Source organism: Peromyscus maniculatus, chromosome 8 (genome assembly GCF_049852395.1).
Source record: "Peromyscus maniculatus bairdii isolate BWxNUB_F1_BW_parent chromosome 8, HU_Pman_BW_mat_3.1, whole genome shotgun sequence".
Classification (NCBI taxonomy): Eukaryota; Metazoa; Chordata; class Mammalia; order Rodentia; family Cricetidae; genus Peromyscus; species Peromyscus maniculatus.
In genome coordinates, this window is record NC_134859.1 from 109,559,857 (window position 1) to 109,581,165 (window position 21,309).

The 21,309-nt window shown below is 44.4% G+C and overlaps 2 protein-coding genes across 2 annotated transcripts in view; both read left to right on the forward strand.

The window, feature by feature from the left end:
* Positions 1-421: 421 nt before the first annotated feature.
* Positions 422-12,342, forward strand: Fn3k (fructosamine 3 kinase). Its single transcript, XM_016006144.3, has 6 exons — positions 422-698; positions 3,359-3,510; positions 5,211-5,302; positions 6,202-6,284; positions 10,364-10,486; positions 11,963-12,342. Exons 1-6 carry the CDS (start codon positions 558-560, stop codon positions 12,299-12,301), a joined length of 930 nt encoding a protein of 309 aa, XP_015861630.1. The 5' UTR covers positions 422-557; the 3' UTR covers positions 12,302-12,342.
* A 1,360-nt stretch (positions 12,343-13,702) lies between these two features.
* Tbcd (tubulin folding cofactor D) overlaps positions 13,703-21,309 on the forward strand; it is a 167,564-nt gene continuing 159,957 nt past the window's right edge. Inside the window, exons 1-3 of the mRNA XM_006987624.4 lie at positions 13,703-13,984; positions 15,307-15,357; positions 21,190-21,287. Of these exons, the coding sequence (XP_006987686.1) occupies positions 13,774-13,984; positions 15,307-15,357; positions 21,190-21,287 (360 nt within the window). The 5' untranslated portion in view covers positions 13,703-13,773. The remainder of the gene's footprint in view (positions 13,985-15,306; positions 15,358-21,189; positions 21,288-21,309) is intronic.

Genomic DNA, 21,309 nt, shown 5'->3' on the forward strand with positions numbered 1-21,309 from the left:
CCCTGGCCCAAATCTTCCTGTGGGCACTCCTGATCTGCCCAATTGTGCAGGGAACACAAGGCCTAGGGTGGATCCCAGATGGGTGCAGATGTGCTGGGACTTCACATGCATGCTGTGAGGACACATGGTCACTTCCTTTCTGTCTCCCAGGCTTTAAACAACACCCAGGACCAGGTCTGGGGTCCTGCTCCTCTGGGGTGAGTCAAACTGGAATAGAAATTCCGGAATGAGTCTAGTAGGAGAGCTTCGAGAGCCTTTGCATCCCCGCTACGCTAGGTAGAGATTGTCTTGGAGGGAGAAATAGCTGTGTGGTCCACTTTCCCCTTCCCCCTCCCACCCCAGGCCTGGCGCACCAGGACCTTGCAGGGATAGTGCGCACCCAAGTGGCCGCTAGGAGCCAGTAGGCTGCGTCACTGAGTCCAGACCTTGTTGTGGCCCCCGGCAGCGGCAGCGCCCCCCAACTCGCCCTGAACTGCGTGTTTCCAACAGCGTGTTTCCTTCTGGTACCCGGAGCCCCTCCTCTGTGTCATCTCCCGCATTCTGGTCCTCTAGTCTCCATGGAGCAGCTGCTGCGCGCCGAGCTGCACACCAAAACACTGCGGGCCTTTGGACGCTCCGGGGCCGGCTGCATCAGCGAAGGCTGTGCCTACGACACCGACACTGGCCCAGTGTTTGTCAAGGTCAACCGCAGGACGCAGGTGCGCTGAGGGGGTGCAAGGATGGAGTCTGGGGAGGGGAAAGAAGAATGCACATTTCTGGAAAGTGTTGGGAGAGCTAGACCTGGTGTCTCTACTTCTGCTGAGGGGTCAACACCTGCAGGCAGGCTTCCTTTCGGGACTGGAGCATTTGTCTTTGCTGCGTGATCACTTTCTTGCTTTTGCCTCCACACAAGGGCTTTAAATTTCTATAGTCACGGACCGTGGAGGAGATGAGTCTCAGCTGTAAGCTGTATCTGCCCATGTCTGAGCTCTGCTCTGAGCTCAGCTCCTGCATTCTCCCAATAGATGGGGAAAGACAGGATTCCCAGAAGCAGGCTAGCACTATCCTCACAAGCTCTGATGTTATAAGGACTCTTAAGACATTTGAGAATGCATGGCACCAGGAATAGTGTCACATATTTATAATCATAATACTTAGGAGGCTGAGGACGGCGAGTTTCAAGTCAACCTGGACTACATGAGGAGACCGTGACACAAAACAAAAACAAAACAAAAGCCAAACTAACAACAACAAAAGAATGCATGGAAAACTGTAAGACAAATGGAGAGTGTTGGCTAGAGGCCCTGACAGCAAGCTGTTGATGGCACAGCCTGGTGCTCTCCTTGCTCTAAGAGTTTCCAGAGGTCCTGTGCTCTGTGGGGAGTAATTCTGGACAGTGGTTCTAGTGGCTATGCTGACTATGGAGAAGAGAATCCCAGAGCAGCCCTTCTCAGCCACTCCAGACATCATTAGAGATGGTGTCAGGAGTAGGATTATCCTGCATTCTCTGTACTGTTGGCATGGTTTGGAGGTTTACCCTAGAAGCATGGCTGTGTTCTGCAGATGCCCTCCCAACTAGAATACTCAACACATGCCTCTTGGTGCCAAATGCAGGTTGGCAATTTGAGGATACCTGTCTGACTTTCCCCTTGGAAACTTGAATTAAAGGGAAAGAGTTCTTTTCATGTGTGATAATACGTGTTTTGGCTTAAAGTTTTATTTTTTAATTAAAAATATTCAATTATTTTGTATATATGAATGTTTATGTATGTGCGTAAGAGCTCTGGCTTGCACATACTATGACATATATAGAAGTCAGTGAACAACTTTTTGGGAGTTGGTTCTGTCTTTCTGCCTTGTTTTGTGGCAAGGTTTCTCTTGTTTCTGCACCCCAAACAGCATGTTCCAGGCTAGCTGGCTGTGGGAGCCCATTTAGGATTCCTGGTAGCTGTACCCAGCAGGACTGCATAAGAGGTTGATTGGATCATGGGCCTGAGTAGCAGGTGTTTGTAAGGGTCTACACTTGGCTGTAACTAGCAAGGGGGAGGTTCTTTGCCCCTCCTCTTGGCATTGTTATAAATAGCCCTTGGAATAAAGTTCTGGGATTCAGGCCCACCTGAGACTATCCTGTATTTTCTGTTTCTCTCTCCTCTTTATTTCTACCCAAGTCTCTTATTCCTCACTTTTCAAGAGTCCCTGGGGTAAATAAGTGTGGGAGCTAGTCTCCCACAGATGGCCTCAAAGATTTTAGGTGATTATCCTGTCTCTACCTCCCATCACGTAGTGGGAAGGCTTGGATTCCAGATGCATGCTACCACATCTGGCTTTTTATGTGGGCTCTGGGTGTCAAAGTTGGGTCATTAGGCTTATGTGGTAAGAGTCATCTACTTTTAATTTTTAAAAATCTATTATTCTAGCCTGGTGATGGTGGTGCACGCCTTTAATCTCAGCACTTGGGAGACAGAGGCAGGTGGACCTCTGAGAGTTTGAGGTCAGCCTGATCTACAGAGTGAGTCCCAGGACAGCCAAGGCTATACAGTGAGACTCCATCTCGAAAAGTCAAACCAAACAAACAACCCCCCCCCCCACGGCTCTATATATAGACAAAATTCACAAACCCCATGAATAAATGCATTTTTTGTGGGTGCTGAGGATATTATTCAATAGTAAAGCATTTGCCTAGTATGCACAATCTCCTGGGCTCGGTCCCCAGCACCACAAATTAATTAATTAATTAAAATAAATAAATAAAACCAACAAGGTATAGTGAACAATATTAAAGTTTGTCTAAAAATAAATGGAATATTTGTAGAAATTGTTTATAAGAAGAAAGCTTCTGGGTGCCAGCAAAGGCCTTACAGGCAAGCTGGGAGTATGAATCTTTTGTAGCTTCTCTAGCCCCTGCTAGAACTGATCTCTCCACTCTGACTTCTTTGACCCAAATATGAGCCCAGTGAATCTCTACTATGACCAAGGCTGCCTGTCCCCACTCAGAGGCAGGAAAGAAAGCAGTACAATGGAGGACTCAGGCCCAGCCTCAGACTTTTTGTTAGCTCACACTTGACTTGTGCCCATTCTTCCTATCACCCCTTGGCATCCCCTTGTGGCCTGTGCATCTTCCACAGCAAGGCTTTGCTGTATGGGTCTTTCCATAGACCCCTTGAATTCTGGCCTCAGGCTTGTCCTTTCAGCTTCTTACTTGAAGGGAGAGTCTCTTTTGCACCCTGACCTTGAGGGGGTGGGTGTGAGGTTGTTTTTTTTAGTAATTGAAAGCACTTGGTCTTGTGTAAAGGGTCATGAGTCCCTTGGTCTAGCTAGCAAGGCCCCTGTTAGAGTCCAGGTTTGCAGAGCTGACAGTGTTCATGGCATTTGGACGCAGGCGCGGCAGATGTTTGAGGGAGAGATGGCAAGCCTGGAGGCCCTCCACAGCACTGGCTTGGTGCGGGTACCTAAGCCCATGAAGGTGATTGACCTGCCAGGAGGTGGGGCTGCCTTTGTGATGGAATATTTGAAGATGAAGAGTCTGAGCAGGTAAGGAGAGGGAGGGCCATGTGCACACACAAAGGCACACAGATAGGAAGAGGAAGAGAGAGGGAAAGGCTGACATAAACACAGAGACAGGTACAGAAAGAGGGGGGAAAGACACATGTATACAGAAAGAGGCAGGGACAGATACACAGACACAAGACACAGAGAAGCAGAAATAGAGAAGACCGATGAAGTAGATGGAGAGAGAGACAGGGAGGGGAGAACTAGGGAGCAGCCTCAGCTGAGACAGAAATGGACCAAGAGAAAACACTAGGGAGCAGCCTTTGCTGAGCTTACATAACTCAGTCCAGTTGCCAGAGTCTTTTTTTTTTAATGTGTCACTATGTATCCCTGACTGGCCTTGGAACTCACTATGTAAACCAGACTGGCCTCTGCCTTTCAAGTGCTGGGATTAAAGGCGTGTGTCACCATGCCTGGCTGGCTGTCAGAGTCCACTTCTTAGAGATTTATTTTTATTATACATATCTGTTTGTCTACATGTATGTGCACCAAGTGCGTGTCTTGTTTGCTTGTTTGTTTTTTTTTTTTTTGAGCTGAGGCTCGAACCCAGGACCTTGCACTTGCTAGGCAAGCACTCTACCACTGAGCTAAATCCCCAACCTCAAGTGCGTGTCTTGTGACCACAGAGACTAGGTAAGGGGGCTGGATTTCCTGGAACTGGAAGCACAGGTGTTTTTGAGCTGTCATGTAGGTACTAGAAACCTGGGTCCAATGCAAGTGCTCTTAACTGATAGCTGTCTCTTTAGCTGTAGTCCCTGGAGTTCATCCTTTATTTATTTAATTTTCTCTTATTGGACCTGAGATCTTGAAAATGAAGCTTCTATTAATTCTTCAACTTTCATAAGAAATAACAAAGCCAACCTGTCTTTATTAAAATAAAAAAAAACTTATTTTATGTATTTTATGTGTATTGGTGTTTTGCCTGCATGTATGTCTGTGCACCACATGTGTACTGCCCTCAGAAGCCAGAAGAGGGGTTGGATCCCCTCAACCTGGAGTTACAGAAGGTATGAGGCATCATGTGGGTGCTGGGAATTGAACCGAATTCTTCCGGAAGAGCAGCCGGTGCTCTTAACTGCTGAGCCATCTTTCAAGACCCCATTTTAAATCAATACAAAGATAATTACTGTTTTTTGTTTGTTTTGTTTTGGTTAGTTTAGCTGTGTTGAGGCTGCATAAAGTAAGTGTATTTGAACAAGTCCCTTGCTTTGTGCTATATAGTATGTTAATCCAGTTTGGGCAGAGAAAGGCTAATCAATAATTATCTGGCATCTTATTTTTTTTCTCTCTTACAGTCATGGATGTTCATTGTATAAAACGTGTAAAGGACAAACTCTGGTGAAGATGGCATCAACATTTTAATTAACAGGGAATTGCCACAGCTCATGTCTCAGCATATGACTGTGGTCCCAGGTTTCTCTATATTTAGTTTACATTTCTAAAAGTTTAGAATTGAGTGTTTTTTACTTACTGATTGAGACTTTGTGGCCAGGCCAGTGTCTGCTGAGATGCTACAGAAATTATCACAAAGGCTCTTATGATACATTTTTTTAAAAAAGGGTTTATTATTTTACTTTTAAAAGTACCTTTAAAGTATTTAAAACATTTCTCTAAGTAGAACATACTGAGTAGTGATAGTTGTTTGCCATTTTAATGGCTTACTGCCTTTCTTCTTTCTTTAGTCAGGCATCACAACTTGGGGACCAGATCGCAGATTTGCACCTTTACAACCAGAAGCTCAGGGAGAAGTCCAAGGCCCGGGAGAACACAGTGGGTCAGTTCAGTTCATTTAAAAAAAACAAACAAAAAAAAAAAAAAAACAAAAAAAAAACAGCCGGGCGGTGGTGGCGCAAGCCTTTAATCCCAGCACTCGGGAGGCAGAGCCAGGCGGACGGATCTCTGTGAGTTCGAGGCCAGCCTGGTCTACAGAGCAAGATCCAGGAAAGGCGCAAAGCTACACAGAGAAACCCTGTCTCGAAAACCAAAACCAAACCAAACCAAACCAAAACAAAAAAAAAAAACCTTGGGCCTAGACCATCAGCTACCTTAGATGGGTATTCCCAGTGCTTCTTGGTGGCATTTCAGTAATGGGTTGAATGGTATACCATCTCCTTTCATAGCTCATTAAACAACTTTTTTTAATTTTTGTGTGTGTGTGTGTGTGTGTGTGTGTGTGTGTGTGTGTGTGTGTGTGTGAGAGAGAGAGAGAGAGAGAGAGAGAGAGAGAGAGAGAGAGAGAGAGAGAGAGATAGAGATATACAGGTACTACTTGCTAGGGCTGATCTACCTCTGATCTTCTGGACATAGAGTTGCAGGTAGCTGTACATTGCTTAACCTGGGTGCTGGGAAGAACAGCAAGTGCTCTTAACTTTGGGGTCATCTCTCCAACCCCAAGTACATGTGAAAATTAGATTATTAAGTAATTTTAATGGAGCTGGTAAACGAGTAGAATTGACTTCTGACCAACCAGTCCCACACTCTGTCCATTGGTCGAGGGTAGAAAAGTTCTAGCAAATCTATGTGCTGGCTAGTCACTTCCATGTGCAGTGAGCTCTTAGATTACCAGTGTTTGAGCCATTTGTGTGCATGCAGCCAGGCCTGGAGGGTGTTCTCCTGAGGTCTGGTTCCCACGAAAGATGAGTAGCTTCATGAGACTAAGATTTCTGTTGACAGGCTGTGGGGCTGAGGGCCCTGAGTCCCAGGGTGTGACCAAGTTTGGCTTCAGCACAGTGACATGCTGCGGCTTCATCCCACAGGTGAGTGTCTGAGTGTGGGCATCTCTCCTTAGTGATGGCTATTCCTGAGGCTCCAATGCTTGGCTGATAGCCTTCCCTAAAGTGCAAGTGCTGGCCACTGACCCCTTGTGTGCAACAGGGTGCCAGTTTTCTAGACACCAGAACTCTCAACCATTATTTCTGAAGGTAGAGTGCAGACACCTATGATGGAAAGCACATGGGAAGGCTTCCTGAGCCAACCTTGGAGAGAGACACTGCAGTCAGCTGGTCAGCATTCCAGGTGGGGGCAACAGTGATGCAAAGGACATGTTGTAGGAGGGTACCTGGCCAATTTAAGAGTTTGAAGAAGGTAGACTGGGCAAGGCTAAAGATCATTCAGGTCCTTTTCCTTTTCTAGGGCTGTTAAAATTATTGTTGTTTATTGAATTACAATTGAGATGTAATTCATGTAATGCAAAAGCCATTTTCTTTTGTCTGTTTGGCTTTTCAAGACAGGTTTTCTCTTGGTAACAGCCCTGGCTGTCCTGGGACCAGGCTGACCTCAAACTCACAGAGATCAACCTGCCTCCACCACACCTGGCTAAAACTCTCCATGTTAAAGTCTATCATTCAATGTTTTTAATCACAGTGTTAACACAAATATCACTGTTATCTTGTATCCAAGTTCTAACCAAGCCTTATTGCTTAGCCTCTGAGATCAGATGAGGTCAGGCGTGTTTAGGTGATGTGGCTATAATTCATTATCATGTTTCATTCCAGAATATTTTCATCACCCAATAGCAACTCCCATTAGCAGTCTTTCCCTTTTCCTCCTTCCCTTAGCCCCTAGCCATCACAAATCTACTGTACATCTCTATGGTTTTGCCTACTCTAGACATTTTATGTTGGTAATTTTGTGCTGAAATGTGATTTTATTTGTATGTTAATAAATAAAAGTGCCTGGGGGTCAGAACTAATAGAAAGCCATAGCAGAAGTCTGGCAGTGGTAGCACACGCCCTTAATCCTGATCACATGACAGGCAGATCTCTGTGTGTTCAAGGATATGGCCAGCTTGGAGACACACGTCTTTAATCTCAATACCAACCATAGAGATCTGGAGGTCAATGTGGTTGGGTTTACAACCAATGAGAAGGAAGAACAGAAAGTCAATAAAAAGACAGATACACAGGAAGTAGGTCTCCTTCTCAGGGGAAGGATGGCAGCAGCAGCGAGGGGTATGAAGGCGGTTTTAGTCTCAGCTCTCAGCTACTGCTCTGACCTCTTGGGCTTTTAACTCTGCTTCTGACTCTGTGTTTCTTATTTAATAAGACCGTTACATCTACAGACTTGCCTGATGAAGCAGTGTTGTCTCAAATATTCATGAGTTGAGAAATGAAATAGTATCTAGAACTTGTGTATGAAGCAGATGAGAATGGAGCTGGTCAATCAGAGAGACAGAGGGTCTCTGAGTTTCCTTCAGACTCTGGGATCAGACAACTGTGGTCTTGTCAGAAGGGCACTGGAATCCAAGCCCACCTACTTTGAATAACAACAATATTGTTCTTTATGAAGCGTCTCCAACCAGCCCCAAGTTTCTAGGCATTCTACTCCCTAGCTGGACTGAATGGACCTTTGAGAAATGTTGCAGTTATGGTGGGAAACCACTGAAGGGGGACTTCTTAGACATTAGAGCAGTCAGTTTTATTGGAAGCACTAGTCCAGTTGACCTGGGAATTTATGGGTTGTATTCCCCACTAAGAACCTAGCATTCCAAGCATTTTGTCTGACTCAGCTTACTAGTTGACACAGTTAGCAATGAACTAGGTGATATCAGTGATTTATCTTAGAAAAGAAAAAACTGATGTACTGCTGAGACTAAGTAACATTTCCAGAGACATGTAGATAGTGAGTGGAGGAACCAGGACTTGACATATAGTCTGGCCTCAGAAATGGAGTCTAACCTTTACACAATGCTGCCCTCTCCAGTCCTTATGCTCAGGTGGCACCTACCTTTAGTAGCTCACCAGGAAGGTCACATCTTTCCATGGCCTTGGGAATCTTGGCCCTTCCATCTAAGTGGCAAAACTGAACTTGCCAATGCTGGACCTCTGTTCCCAAAAGAAAATTGTGCCTTTTGTGACACTGTTATCTTCTGGCAAGAGGAGAGCCCCCAGGCACTGGGAGCTTTGGCAGGTAAATAGGAATGGTAGGATGCTGTGATGGTGGACTTCAGTGCTTGGGGGCTTGCCAGGCTGGGGGAAGGGTCTCTTGAGGTGCATCTGGCACTAGGGGGTAAACCCTGGGCTAAATGACTGAAGCACCCAAGAAAGACTCCAGGAGGAGGATGACCAGGACTGTACAAGCTGCCTTCCAGGTTCAGAACATCTCCAAAAGCTCTGCATCAGGGTTTTCTCAGAGCAGCCCTTGGAATAACCTCAGGTCATGTCTATCTCCATGGAAGCCTAGGTGATACAAATTGCACCTAATTTGTACAAATTGTACAGTTTGGTAACATGGACAGCCAGCCACAAATTCCTCACTGCAGGTGAAAATGAGTACACTGATCCTTCCTCACATCCTTTTACAACCTCTTCCTGTAACCCATCCCTGCTCCTGGGCCCCCACAGGCCTACTTTCTGTCACTGTAGATTTGCTTGTGTTTTGTGAAGTTTTTTTTTTTTTTTTGGTGTTTTTCGAGACAGGGTTTCTCTGTGTAGTTTTGGTACCTGTCCTGGATCTTGCTCTGTAGACCAGGCTGGCCTCAAACTCACAGAGATCTGCCTGGCTCTGCCTCCCAAGTGCTGGGATTAAAGACATGCACCACCACCACCTGGCTGTGAAGTTTTATATAAATATAATCACAGTATATCTCCCTTCACTTTTTGTTTCAATGTGATGTATTTTGCTCCTCATAATCATTTTGATATGTGTCCATGTCAAATCTTTTGATGTTTATACATGAAATCCATTCATGTCACATGTGTCATAAGTCCATAAAACTGTATGGGTAAACCATGATCTCTGTTTGTTTATCCACTCATCTGTTGATGGATGTCTGGGTTGTTTCTAGTGTGTTTTTACAAATACACTTTGTGTACAAGTCATTGTGACAAGTACTTTATCTTGGGTGAATACATGAGGTTTGAGACAGGCAAGCCTGGGTTGCACAGTAGGGTCTTAGTTTTATGAAACTGCCACATGGGGCTGAGAGTTGGTTAAGAGTACATACTACTCTTGTGGAGGACCTGAGTTTGGTTCACAATCACCTGTCACTTCAGCTTCAGACCTGATGCCCTCTTTTGGCCTTTGCAAGTACCCACACATCCATGACACACTCTTCTACAGATACATACACATAAAAATTTGTTTAAACAAATCTAAAAAACAACAATAAAAAGAAACTGTCCGTGCTTCCAGAGAGGTTGTACCAGTTTACATTCCCACCAACTCATGTAAGAGTTCCAGTTTTTTCCACTCTTATCTATACTGGATATTTTCTGAAGTCGTTTGTTTTTAGTTGAAGCTGTCCCAGCTGGAGAAAAGTGTTCATTCTGAGATTTCATTTTGTATTTCTGTCATGACTGATGATGTGAAGCATATGTGGACATGCACATTCGCTAACTGTATGTCTTCTTTTCCTTTCCCCCTTTTGAGAGAGGGTCTCACTATATAATCCTGTCTGACTTGGAAGCTGAAATGTAGACCAGGCTGGTTTCCAGCTTGCTGTGGTCCTCCTACCTGAGCCTCCCAAGTGCTGAGATTATAGGTGTGCATCACTGTGCCTGGCAAGAGCCAATTATTATTATTATTATTATTATTATTATTAAGTTGAGCCATGCTGTATGCCTGTAATCCCAGAAGTTTGGGAGGTGGAGGCAGAAGAATTAGGAATTCATAGTTATCTTTGTCTACATAGTGAGTTCAAGGTTGAGTCCTTGACTCCAAAAAACCTCTTTTTAGAGGCTGGGGAGATGGTTCAGTTGGTCGAGTACTTGCCGTACAAGCACGAGGGCTTGGGTTCAGACCCCTAGCACTACCGTAAAAATGCTGGGCACAGTGTCATGTACCTATAATCAAATGTACTGCAGTCACAGTACTGGTCTCTCCTCTTGCTGCTCAGGTGAATGAATGGCAGGATGACTGGCCAACCTTTTTCACCCAACACCGGCTCCAAGCACAGCTGAATCTCATTGAGAAGGACTATGCTGACCGAGAGACACAAGAACTGTGGTCAAGACTACAGGTGGGCATAACACTTCCCTTGAAAGAGGCTGTCTCTTATGAGCCTACGACATGCATGTGGGGTCCTCTTAGGACTGAGCCAGAGGAGGGAACACTGATGCTAGAGTGAGATGGTCAAATTGTAGGTACATCAGTCACCACTTTCTTTCCATGTAGATGGTGGGGGGATGGGCCATACCTCTGGCCCACAGACTTCACTCATTTTATTTGCCTACTCTTAACCTCATTTTCTTCCTCTGCCAAAGACCTTATGTATCACCCTTAGTGAAGATGCACACTTGTTTCAAAATATAACTCCAAAATATTAGAAAGACAACTCATCTATCAGTCTAGGGTAATGGTTTTCAACCTGTGGGTCATGACCTCTGGGATCAAACAACTGTTTCACAGGGGTCACATATCACATATCCTGCATAGTAGATATTTACATTGCAATTTGTAACAGTAGCAAAATTACAGTTAGGAAGTAGCAACAAAATAATTTTATGGTTGGCAGTCACCACAACACAAGGAACTGTATTAAAGGGTTGAAGTGTTAGGAAGGTCGAGAACCACTGGTCTAGGATGAACATGAATCAAAGAAATGTTATTTAACAGAAGAGGTGTGGGTGTTGTTTGAATCTTAGATGGTCTTTTATTAAAAAAACCAGAGCTGCCGGGCGGTGGTGGCGCACGCCTTTAATCCCAGCACTTGGGAGGCAGAGGCAGGTGGATCTTTGTGAGTTCAAGGCCAGCTTGGTCTACAGAGCGAGATCCAGGAAAGGCGCAAAGCTACACAGAGAACCCTGTCTCAAAAAACCAAACAAAAACAAAAACAAACCAAACAAAAACAAAAAACCCCAGAGCCAGATACCAGGGTGAAAGCTGAAAGATCAGAGAAGCAGAACAGCCAGCTTCTAGTTCTTACCTCTATGAAATCCTCAGCCTCAAGAGAGTGAGTTCCTGTTTCCTCATGCCTTATGTACCTTTCTCTGTTCAGATAATCCCACTTCCTGGGATTAAAGGTGTGTGTGCTTCCCAGTACTGGGATTAAAGGTGTGTACCACCACTGCCTGGCTGTTTCCAGTGTAGCCTTGAACTCACAGAGATTCAGACAGATCTCTGCCTCCTGTGTGCTACCACTGCCTGACCTCTATGTCTTATCTAGTGGCTGGCTCTATCCTCTCATCCTCAAGCAAGTTTATTAGGGTACACAATATATCACCACATGCGGGTACATATGTGCAATAAAATAAAAACACAGTTCAGAGGGTGGGTAACAAACTGGTTCATATTCTACAGCATAAAACTAACGTCTGAGATTTTCCATAAAGCTTTTGGACTCACTTGGTAGTGCCCTGAGAGATAGACATTCAGAAATCAGTGAGCCTTTTCACTGGCCTCTGGATGAATCCATGGCTCTCTGCCATATTTCCAAGCTCCAGATAATGAGCCCATGGGTCTCTGAGTCCCACATTTGCAATAATTTCTCTTCTAGGTGAAGATCCCAGATCTCTTCTGTGGTATAGAGATTGTCCCTGCCCTGCTCCATGGAGACCTCTGGTCTGGAAATGTGGCTGAGGATGACCAGGGACCCATTATTTACGATCCAGCGTCCTTCTATGGCCATTCTGAGTTTGAACTGGCAATTGCACTGATGTTTGGGGGGTTCCCCAGACCCTTCTTCACTGCCTACCACCGGAAGATCCCAAAGGCTCCGGGGTTCGACAAGCGCCTGCTGCTGTACCAGCTCTTTAACTACTTAAACCACTGGAACCACTTTGGGAGGCAGTATAGAAGCCCATCTCTGGGAATGATGAGGAAGCTGCTCAGGTAGTAGGGGCTGGGACCTAATAAAAAGCCAAATTGGGCTCCTAACTGGGCTGATTTTGAGTTGGCCTTCAACAAGTTCATCATGTGGCAGTGGGGGCAGTTAGAGGGAGCTATGTATGTAGCTCAGTCTGATACGAGTACCTTGCTTCACCGTTCTTGGCAAGTGCCCACCTCAGCAGCTGCAGCTCCAAGTACCACAGTTGGGTAGAGAAGGAGGGGCCACCCTCCTGCGGCTCTGGTCGTTCTCCACTTTTTCCTATTTTTCAGATATTATTTTGTGTGTATAGGTTAGAGTACACCCTGTGGTTCTCTTCTTCCATTATGTGGGAACCAAACTTGTTGGGTATCCACAACATATCCAAGAAGACTGCTCTGACATGGATTAAGCCAATAGAAAGTCTTTATTAGCCAGCCTACAGTGGATGTTTGGGAACTCAACATAGCATGGAGTTTTTCTCAGGGTGAGTTTTTAAGCACAAAAACCATATCCTGGGTTGACATATTTCAGTTAACAAGAACAGCTAGAGTGGAACTATAGAAGCCAAAAAAGCAAGTCTAGTACAATTAGAGACTATCCTGGAACTATGGATTTTGATGGATTAGATCTTTGTTTTCAGTATGGCTGGTGGATGCTGTCTACATGCTGAGTTTTATCATAGTTTTGCTTAGTGGTTCTGGGGCCTACGAAAGTCTGAGGCTCTGTTACATACTCAAGTCCTGAGACTTAGTGCAGAAGACTTTACCTGCTAAGCTATCTTCATCGCTCCAGCACCCCACTTTCCAGTGAGGTCTTCTGTTGGCGAACGCAGGGCCAGCAGTGTGCAGCCCACACCTCTTGTCAGGGCTGCCTTGGGTGGCTAGTGGGGTTCCGATTTTTAAGAGGTCATCACAAAAACCTTCACCCTGGAACACCCCTCTCCCAACCCCTATTGCCTCCTATACGCTTTCGGCACACCTTCACTCCTGCAGGCGCTCAGACATCCTCAGTCCATTCTTACCCCCACCCTCAAAACCCACCTCTGCGTCCAGACACCTCCCCTCCACTCCGGCCCTTTCTACTCAGCTTCCCTGCACTGTCCACACTAGCTCAGTACTTAACCGGTTCTGCCCAAATCTTAAATCCAGTCCCTTCCTTAAACTCCTTGTTTAGACGCTCCACCCCCAGCCCGCCTCCAGACACCCAAATCCATTTCTCGCCTAGCTCCTGGTAAGGCTCAGACCTGCCCACTCCTCAGGCCACACTCTCTATGGTCCCACCTCTGCCGGGCTCCAACCCACTCGGGGTTGAGGCTGACGAGCACTGGAAGCTTCGTCATCCTGGTGCCGCCCTCCACTCCCGCACACGTTGTTTACGCACTGAGCCGACTTCGCGCGAGCTCTTTTGTCGGCTGGCGCGCCCTGTAGTGGGGGGTCGAAGGTCTCGGGGCGGAGCTGGCGGCTCTCGTAGGGCGCCTCCTTTCTTTCCCTGTTGCCGGTATGGTTCTGATGGAAGCTGCTGGCGGGATGGTCCTGAGCGAGGAGCCGGCTGCGAGCACCGCCGAGGAGGAGGTGGAGGATGACGCTCTTTCCAGCGGCGCCGCCCTGGAAGCATTCAGCGAGAGTGCGGAGACCCGCGCGCTGCTCAGCAGCCTGCCCGCGGTGCACGGCGAGCGCGCGGCCCGGGAGGTGGCGGAGGAGCGATTCCGCGGTGCGGGCGGGGCCCCGAGTTTGCTATCTTGCAGTCGTTGCAGTCGGGAGGAAGGGACCTGGGGAGCCATACCTCCAGCCTGCCCCGCGGTGTCCAGGAACTAGCAAAGCACACTTGGGGGCTTCTCTGTGCATAGGGAGGGAAGAGCAGAATTGCCGAGAACAAAACCTGCCACCTACGAGCGCTCATGGCAAGCGAAGAGGAGCGGTCTGGCTTGGCGCGTGTGCTCTTATGGGGATCCGCTATGAGGCCGTTGGCTCTTCAACCTCAGAGCGCCCGGTTTAACTAGGACCTCGGCTTCAGGCAGTGCAAGAGAGTGGACAGTGCCAATAGGTTCCTTTGGTGGTTCTAAATTCTCCACGTTTAGGTGGGCCTTTACAGTCGTTTATAATGGATACTGTCTGTCATAGTTTTTGTCAACTTGGCACAAACATGAACGTACCTTGGAAGAAATCTCAAATAATTGCTGCCATCAGATTGGCTTGTAGGCATGTCTATGCAGATGAAGGAGGGCCCAGCCCATTATGGGCTGTACCATACGGGCCTGTGGACCTGGGCTGGATAAGAAAGATAACTGAATTTGAGCCTGGGATCAAGTCAACGAGCAACACTCCCATAGTTTTTGCTTCTGCTTAAATTCATTCCTTAACTCCCATCAGTGATTGGCTGTGTAAGCCAAAGAATCCCATTTTCAAGTTGGTTTTGGTCAGTTTTGTCACAGGAACAGAAAGCAAACTAGGGCAGTGTCCAAATGAGCCCTTCGATAATTAGCTTTGTACTTGAGAAAATCGTCTTTGTGGATTCCTTAGCTAAGAAAATTCTCTCCACGATTTCTGTCTTGGTTTGAAGCTTTAGGGAAAGACAGGATGGTGGACTTAGTGAAGGGAGTCTGAAGTTGCAGGTGAGAATTTCAGAGGCAGAGAAATCATTGGATTGGGTAGAAGCAGATTAAGTTGCTATTAGGGGTGGAAGGCAGTTGGCCTGGGTTAGGGAGGTTGTGCAGTCATTGGTTTGAAGACTGTTGGAATGAGAGAGCATTGTGCTTGGGGGTGGGGGGCTAACAAGGGGAGGTGGAGTTGTGGAGAGTAAAGAAAGGGTGGGAAAGAAAACCAGTTATGGTGTCAGAAGGTGTGAGAAGAGGATTCAAGAGGAAGGTGTGGTCACCTGACAGTGTTGGGCATCTGTCAGCAAGAAGAGGTCAGGTGTGCCCCTGGGAGATACAAAGGCTAGGAAAAGGGGAGCTGTCTCATGAGAGTTACTCAGAGGCAATAAGAGAGTTTATAAGGCCAACTGATTTGATTTTCATGTTATTTTCCTTTTAGTAATTATGGACAAATACCAGGAGCAGCCTCACCTCCTGGACCCACACCTTGGTAAGCATAGAAGCTGGTGATTTTGATAGTTCAATATCAGATCACCACGAAGGCCTTGTGTGTACTGCTGGCATCTCTGTGTGCTACCAGCAGAAGGTGTCAGATGAAGTGTCTCTAGAGCTGTGTCTTTTGTCTGCCCTTTGGTTTTATGGACCTGTGATAATGAAGTTGGAAGTTCAGCTGTCAATCTAGATTGTGTGCAGATGTGTCTAAGCTACAACTGCTCGTTGCTATTTAAAGAACACATCTTTTCTCCTTATGTGTGTTTAATTTGTTATGTGAACAGCTGTTCTGTTCTGGTAACTGTCATGCAGGATCATGTGCTTTACAAAAGTCCCATTTTACCTACACAGCAGTTGATGAGGTCATCTGTCATCTCCATTTTAGAGATAGAGACACTAAGGCTTGGTCTAATGTCTTTAGTATAAGGAGAGTGTTGTTCAAGGCTGTCCTGTGAGATACCATCTGTGGAGTTCAGCTGTGTACACTTGCAAAAGATTATTCCAGCTGGGCTTGTTGACTTTTTACATTCCCTCATATGGAGGCAAGATCTGTAGACCCTTACCTGAGTACCCTGGCTCTCTACCCCCTGTTGTATGCAGCATTGCCCTAATTGCAGGTGGCCTTGGGGAGGGCCTAGACGCTAGGTTCACAACCTGTGGGTCTTGACTGCCATAGGGGTCACATATCAGATACCCTGAATATCAGATATTTATATTGTGATTCATAACAGTAAAATTATAGTTATGAAGTAGCAATGAAATAATTTTATGGTTGGGAGTCATCACAACGTAAGGAACTGTATTAAAGGGTCGCAGCATTAGGAAGGTTAAGAACCATTGTTCTCTATAATATATATAATATATACATAATATGTATATATTCTCTACATATTATATACTGTTCTCTCTCTACATATATATGTATACTCTAGGCCCTAGAGTATATAGGCCAGGCAAGACTAGGGGAGGGAGGCTCCCATCTGTGTGGCTATGGGAAAGTCATCATCTCTTTTGGGTAAAGACTTTTTGAGAGGTACCTGCATTCCAGTAAGTAACCTCTCACCAATGTTCTGCAAAGAGGCCCAATATATGCTCATGGGTTCCCTAGAGTGAACTTTGATGGACTAGTACCTTGGTTTGCTCTTGAGATCTTAGAGGAGAAGTAGATGTTGCTTACATCTACCCCAAGAAGGAATTTTAGCAACAGAGAGTGATTTTTGTTGGCTTTTCATTGTTTTCATTATATTTGAACCTGTTTTCATGTTAATTATATTCTTGTTTGGATCTTTTCTTCTGTTTTGAGACAGTCTTGCAATGTAGCCCTGGCCTTAAATTCATGGCAGGTCTCTAGCCTCAAACTCCCAAGTACTGGAATTACAGATGTGAACCACAACTTCGGGCTTGGTTTTTTTTTTTCTTTTCTTTTCTTTTCTTTCTTTCTTTTTTTTTTTTTTCATAGGGTCTTGCTATATAACCTGGGCTGGCTTCAAGTATTGGTAATTTTTTTTTTTTTTTTGGTCTTATTCTGTTTTTTCCTTTGTGTGTGTGTGTGTGTGTGTGTGTGTGTGTGTGTGTGTGTGTGTGTGAGAGAGAGAGAGAGAGAGAGAGAGAGAGAGAGAGAGAGAGAGATATCCAACTGATTTAATCATTGTAGTAACCTCACAGTCCCCATGGAAGGTCACTTATCCTAAGCTACACTTTACAAATGGGGAAATTGAAGCACAAATCTGAGAGGTTAAGTAACTTGTTCCATGCCACATAGCTGATGAGATGCAGGCAGGATTTAAACACTTCCTCCCCTGAACCTCTTGAAGATGGGTCTTTGGGAGGACCAGTTGCAGGCAGGTGGTTGATGTCAGGCTGAAGGGTTGGCTATGCTGAGGGTATCAGAATAGTGGGTTCTGGGCCTCTTCTGATAGTTTTGGAATCCTAGTTGTCCCCATGGAACAGGTGGGCCCTGTCCAGGACATGAAAGGAGCTGTTTGACCTTTTCGGGTGACAGCTTTGGACCTGTAGCTCTGCCCTTATTGCTGTGGAGCCCAGAGTGTGATGCTTACTTTGTGCCATCAATGCTTTTTTGTTTGTTTTTTTTAGACAGAGTTTCTCTCTGTAGCCCTGGATGTCCTGGGACTCGCTCTGTAGAACAGGCTGGCCTTGAACTCAGAAACCTTGCCTCTGCTCTCCAAGTGCTTTAATTAAAGGATGCACCACCACCACCACCTGGCGCCATCCAGTTCTTAATGACTTTTATTGTTCATTATCTTCTGAGAAATAGAAATAGGTCCCTTTTAGAAGAAGAAGATGCTTGCTTGTGCTAATCCTTTTCTGTGTGGGGCACATTTTGTGACTTCATTATGTGTGGTGTGTTATCCATTGAGGTTGAATATGTTTGAGTTTGAATGGTATCAGATCGATCCCTTCTTCCTTCCTTCCTCCCTCCCTCCCTCCCTCCCTCCCTCCCTCCCTCCCTTCCTTCTTTCTTTCTTTCATTTTTGTTTGTTTGTTTGTATGTTGTGGTTTGGTTTTTGTTTCTGAGACAGGGTTTCATTGTATAATCTAGACTGGCTTTGAACTTAAGATCTTCCTGCTTCAGCCTACTGCTAAGATTGTAGACCTCTGCTACCAAGCTCAGTCTCTTCCTTGTGTTTGATCTTTGGTAGTAAGCCCAGAATCTAACTCTTTTTAACTGATTATGCAAGGCTCATTAACTGATTGATCTAGCCTTTCCCCCTGTTTGAAATACAATTTTTTAATATAATTTTTATTTCTGTGTACGTACATGTGTCAGTTCTTGGGCTTACAGGCAGCCGTTAGCTATCCAGCGTGGGTTCTGGGAACCAAACTTGGTCCTCTGTGAGAGTAGCAAGCACTCTCAACCATTGAGCCAGCTCTTCAGCCCTGAACTGCTATTTTAAGTCCTGTATTCAGTGCTCATATAGACTAGCTTTGGGTCTTAGACTTTCTGTTCTGTTTCAATTTGTCCATGTTTATACTTTTTCCCCTGTATCATTTGTTTTTGTTAGTTGCTTTATGGTATATTTTATCTAGCATCACACCTATTTATTTTACGATTTTCTAGTCCTTTCATTAGTGTAGATGAACTTCACCATTGTTTTTTCACTCTCCAGACCTAACAGAGCTCCTGGGAGCTCTGTTCAACACACAGATTCATATAGAGGAGATGTTTTTATGAGATTCCAATTTGGCTCTTATGAATAATGCTGCTTTAAATTTGTATGTACCATCTTTGGGTAGACTTGTTTTTGTTTCTCTTAGGTGACTATCTTGAGAGTGGAATTTCTGGGTTGTATAGTGAGTGAGTGTCTTGTCATACTATTCTATAGAAGTTGAGTCATTCTGCATCTTCACCAGTAATGAATGAGGATCCCCGATACTTGAGCCCCTCTAGTCACCCTCTCTGGTTTCAATGGGAAGTAGTCTTACCCCACTCTGCATTTGTTAGGTGCAAAATGTACTTTTTTACTAAGACTATGACATAGCCCATAGTCTGCTTTTTTGAATCTTCCACTGTATTTGAAAAAAGTGTCTTTTATACTGTGGACTAAGGTGGATGATGGTGCTGTTAATATCCTTACTGATTTTCTGTGTACTTGGTCCTGTTTCTGCTTTTGTTTTTTGCTCTATTTTGATGTTCTGGGATTTGTTGTATCACTTACTGAATTAGTCTTCACAATGAATTGATCTTTGTAATTAGAAATGTCCTCTAGGTTTTGTAATGTTATTGGTTCTTAAGTCTCTCCTGATAGTAAATACTGTGTGTGTCTCCTTTTTGTCTGGATTCAGCCTGCCAGTCCTTATCTTTCAATAGCCATTAGGGTATTTTCATTTAGTAATGCCGACAACATGGCAAGGTTTAATCACCTCTGTTGGGACTTACTTTCTCTTTATCCATTTCTTTCTTGGGTTCTTTCTTCCATTTTTATTTACTCTGTTTTGTATTAATTTAATACCTTTTGGTGTTTATTTATTTATTTTGAGACAAGGTCTCACTATGTAGTCCTGGCTGGTTTGGAACTTGTTATGTGGACCAGGCTGGCCTTAAACTCACAGAGACCCATTTGCTTCTGCCTTCGAGTGCTGGGATTAAAAGACATCTGTCACTGGCTTGGTATTTTATTTTATCTTCACTATATACTCAGTAGTTTTTGTTTTTCTTTTTTCCAGGATTTATCATTTATACCCTGAACTTAATACAATCTACCCTCAAATAATATAATGGTGGGGAAATTTTCAGAAGATGCTTTTGTTTCTTCCTTCTGTTTTTTTGTGGTACTTTGCTACCTTGTCACACAACTTGCTTTCATATTTGTTATGAGTTTTGCCTTAAACATTTAATTTTTATTTATTTATTTATTTTATTTATCTTTTGTTTACTTGGTTTTTCCCCCTTTTCAAGACAGGATTTTATTTACTTACTTACTTATTTATTTATTTATTTATTTATTTATTTATTTATTTATTTATTTATTATGTAGACAGTGTTCTGCCTGCCAGCCAGAAGAGGGAGCCAGATCTCATTACAGATGGTTGTGAGCTACCATGTGGGTGCTGGGAATTGAACTCAGGACCTCTGGAAGAGCAGGCAGTGCTCTTAACCTCTGAGCCATCTCTCCAGCCCACATTTAATTTTTAAACAAAAGATATATTTTTATTTTATGTGTATGGGAATTTTGCTTGCAAGTGTGTCTGTGCACCACATGTGCACATGTACAGTGCCTATGATGGTATGAAGAGGGCATTGGAGACCTTGCAGCTGGAGTTACAGATGATGTAAGTCACCATGTTGGTGCTGGGAATCAAGCCTTGTTCTTTTGGAAGAGTAGCAGTCAGTGCTCTTAACTGCTGAGTCATCTCTTCAGGCCCTCAATTTTTTTTTTTTTTTTTAAGATTTTATTTTTAATTATGTTTATATATGTGTGAGTATGTACTGGTGCTTGGGGAGGCTTGAAACCCTGGAGCTGGAGTTACAGGGAAACCAAATTCTAGTCTTCTGCAAGAGCAATAAGGACTCTTAACTGCTGAGTCATTTCTCTAGATGACACTCAGATGTTTTTTAAAGAAATAAAAAAATGATGCTGGGCATGGTAGTGCACCCCTTTGGTTCAAACACTAGGGAGGCAGAGGCAGGCAGATCTCTGTGAGTTCAAGGACAGTGTGATCTACATAGGGAATTTTAGGCCAGCTAGCATTACATGTTGAAATCATGTCTCATAAAACAAACAAACAAACAAACAAACAAAACCTAGCCAAACAACCAAAAAACAATAAAACCCACAAAAAAATGCAACAACAACAACAAAAAGAAATAAAAAGGGAGGAACTCTATAATCTTTATGTATTTATTCTTTAAAATGTGGCCTGTAAAGCAAAGAGTGTGCCTTTTCACTCGTGGTGACAGTGCTAGATCTCCAAGACCACCTCATGTCCATGGTGCCCTAGGAAGACTCACAGGACACAGCCCAGAGTCTTGCTTGTGCTGAGGATGTGGTTGATGGTATATAAGGATATATTTTGTCATTGGATTGGTAGGGAGGCCAATAGGATGGTCAGTGGAGTGTGGCTGGAGCTCTTACATTACCTGACTGTCAGCTAACAGTATTTAGCTGTATTTTAAAAATGGGAGTGAGTGTTAAGGTGGGTACCATTCTTTCAGTGATGGCTGATATGAACATGTACTTCTTTGTTGTGTTGATACTTGGTTAAATAGGCTTACTAATACTGATGCATTTTTATGTCCTAAATAAGACCATTTTCATTTCCCTGTTGATGTTTAATTTATGGTAAGTATTTCATATCTGTTTTTCCCTAGAGTGGATGATGAACTCATTGTTGGACCTAGTACAGGATGAGACATCTCTGCCTGCCCTTGTGCATCTGGCTTTTAAATTTCTTTATATCATCACCAAGGTAACATTTGTGCAGCACTCGA

Bases quoted from the DNA above. Each gene is read 5' to 3' on its own strand.
- Fn3k (XM_016006144.3), top strand. From the start codon at position 558: ATGGAGCAGCTGCTGCGCGCCGAGCTGCACACCAAAACACTGCGGGCC. The intron at 5,303-6,201 runs GTCAGTTCAGTT...TTCTGTTGACAG, and splicing joins GGCCCGGGAGAACACAGTGG to GCTGTGGGGCTGAGGGCCCT. The intron at 10,487-11,962 runs GTGGGCATAACA...TTTCTCTTCTAG, and splicing joins AACTGTGGTCAAGACTACAG to GTGAAGATCCCAGATCTCTT.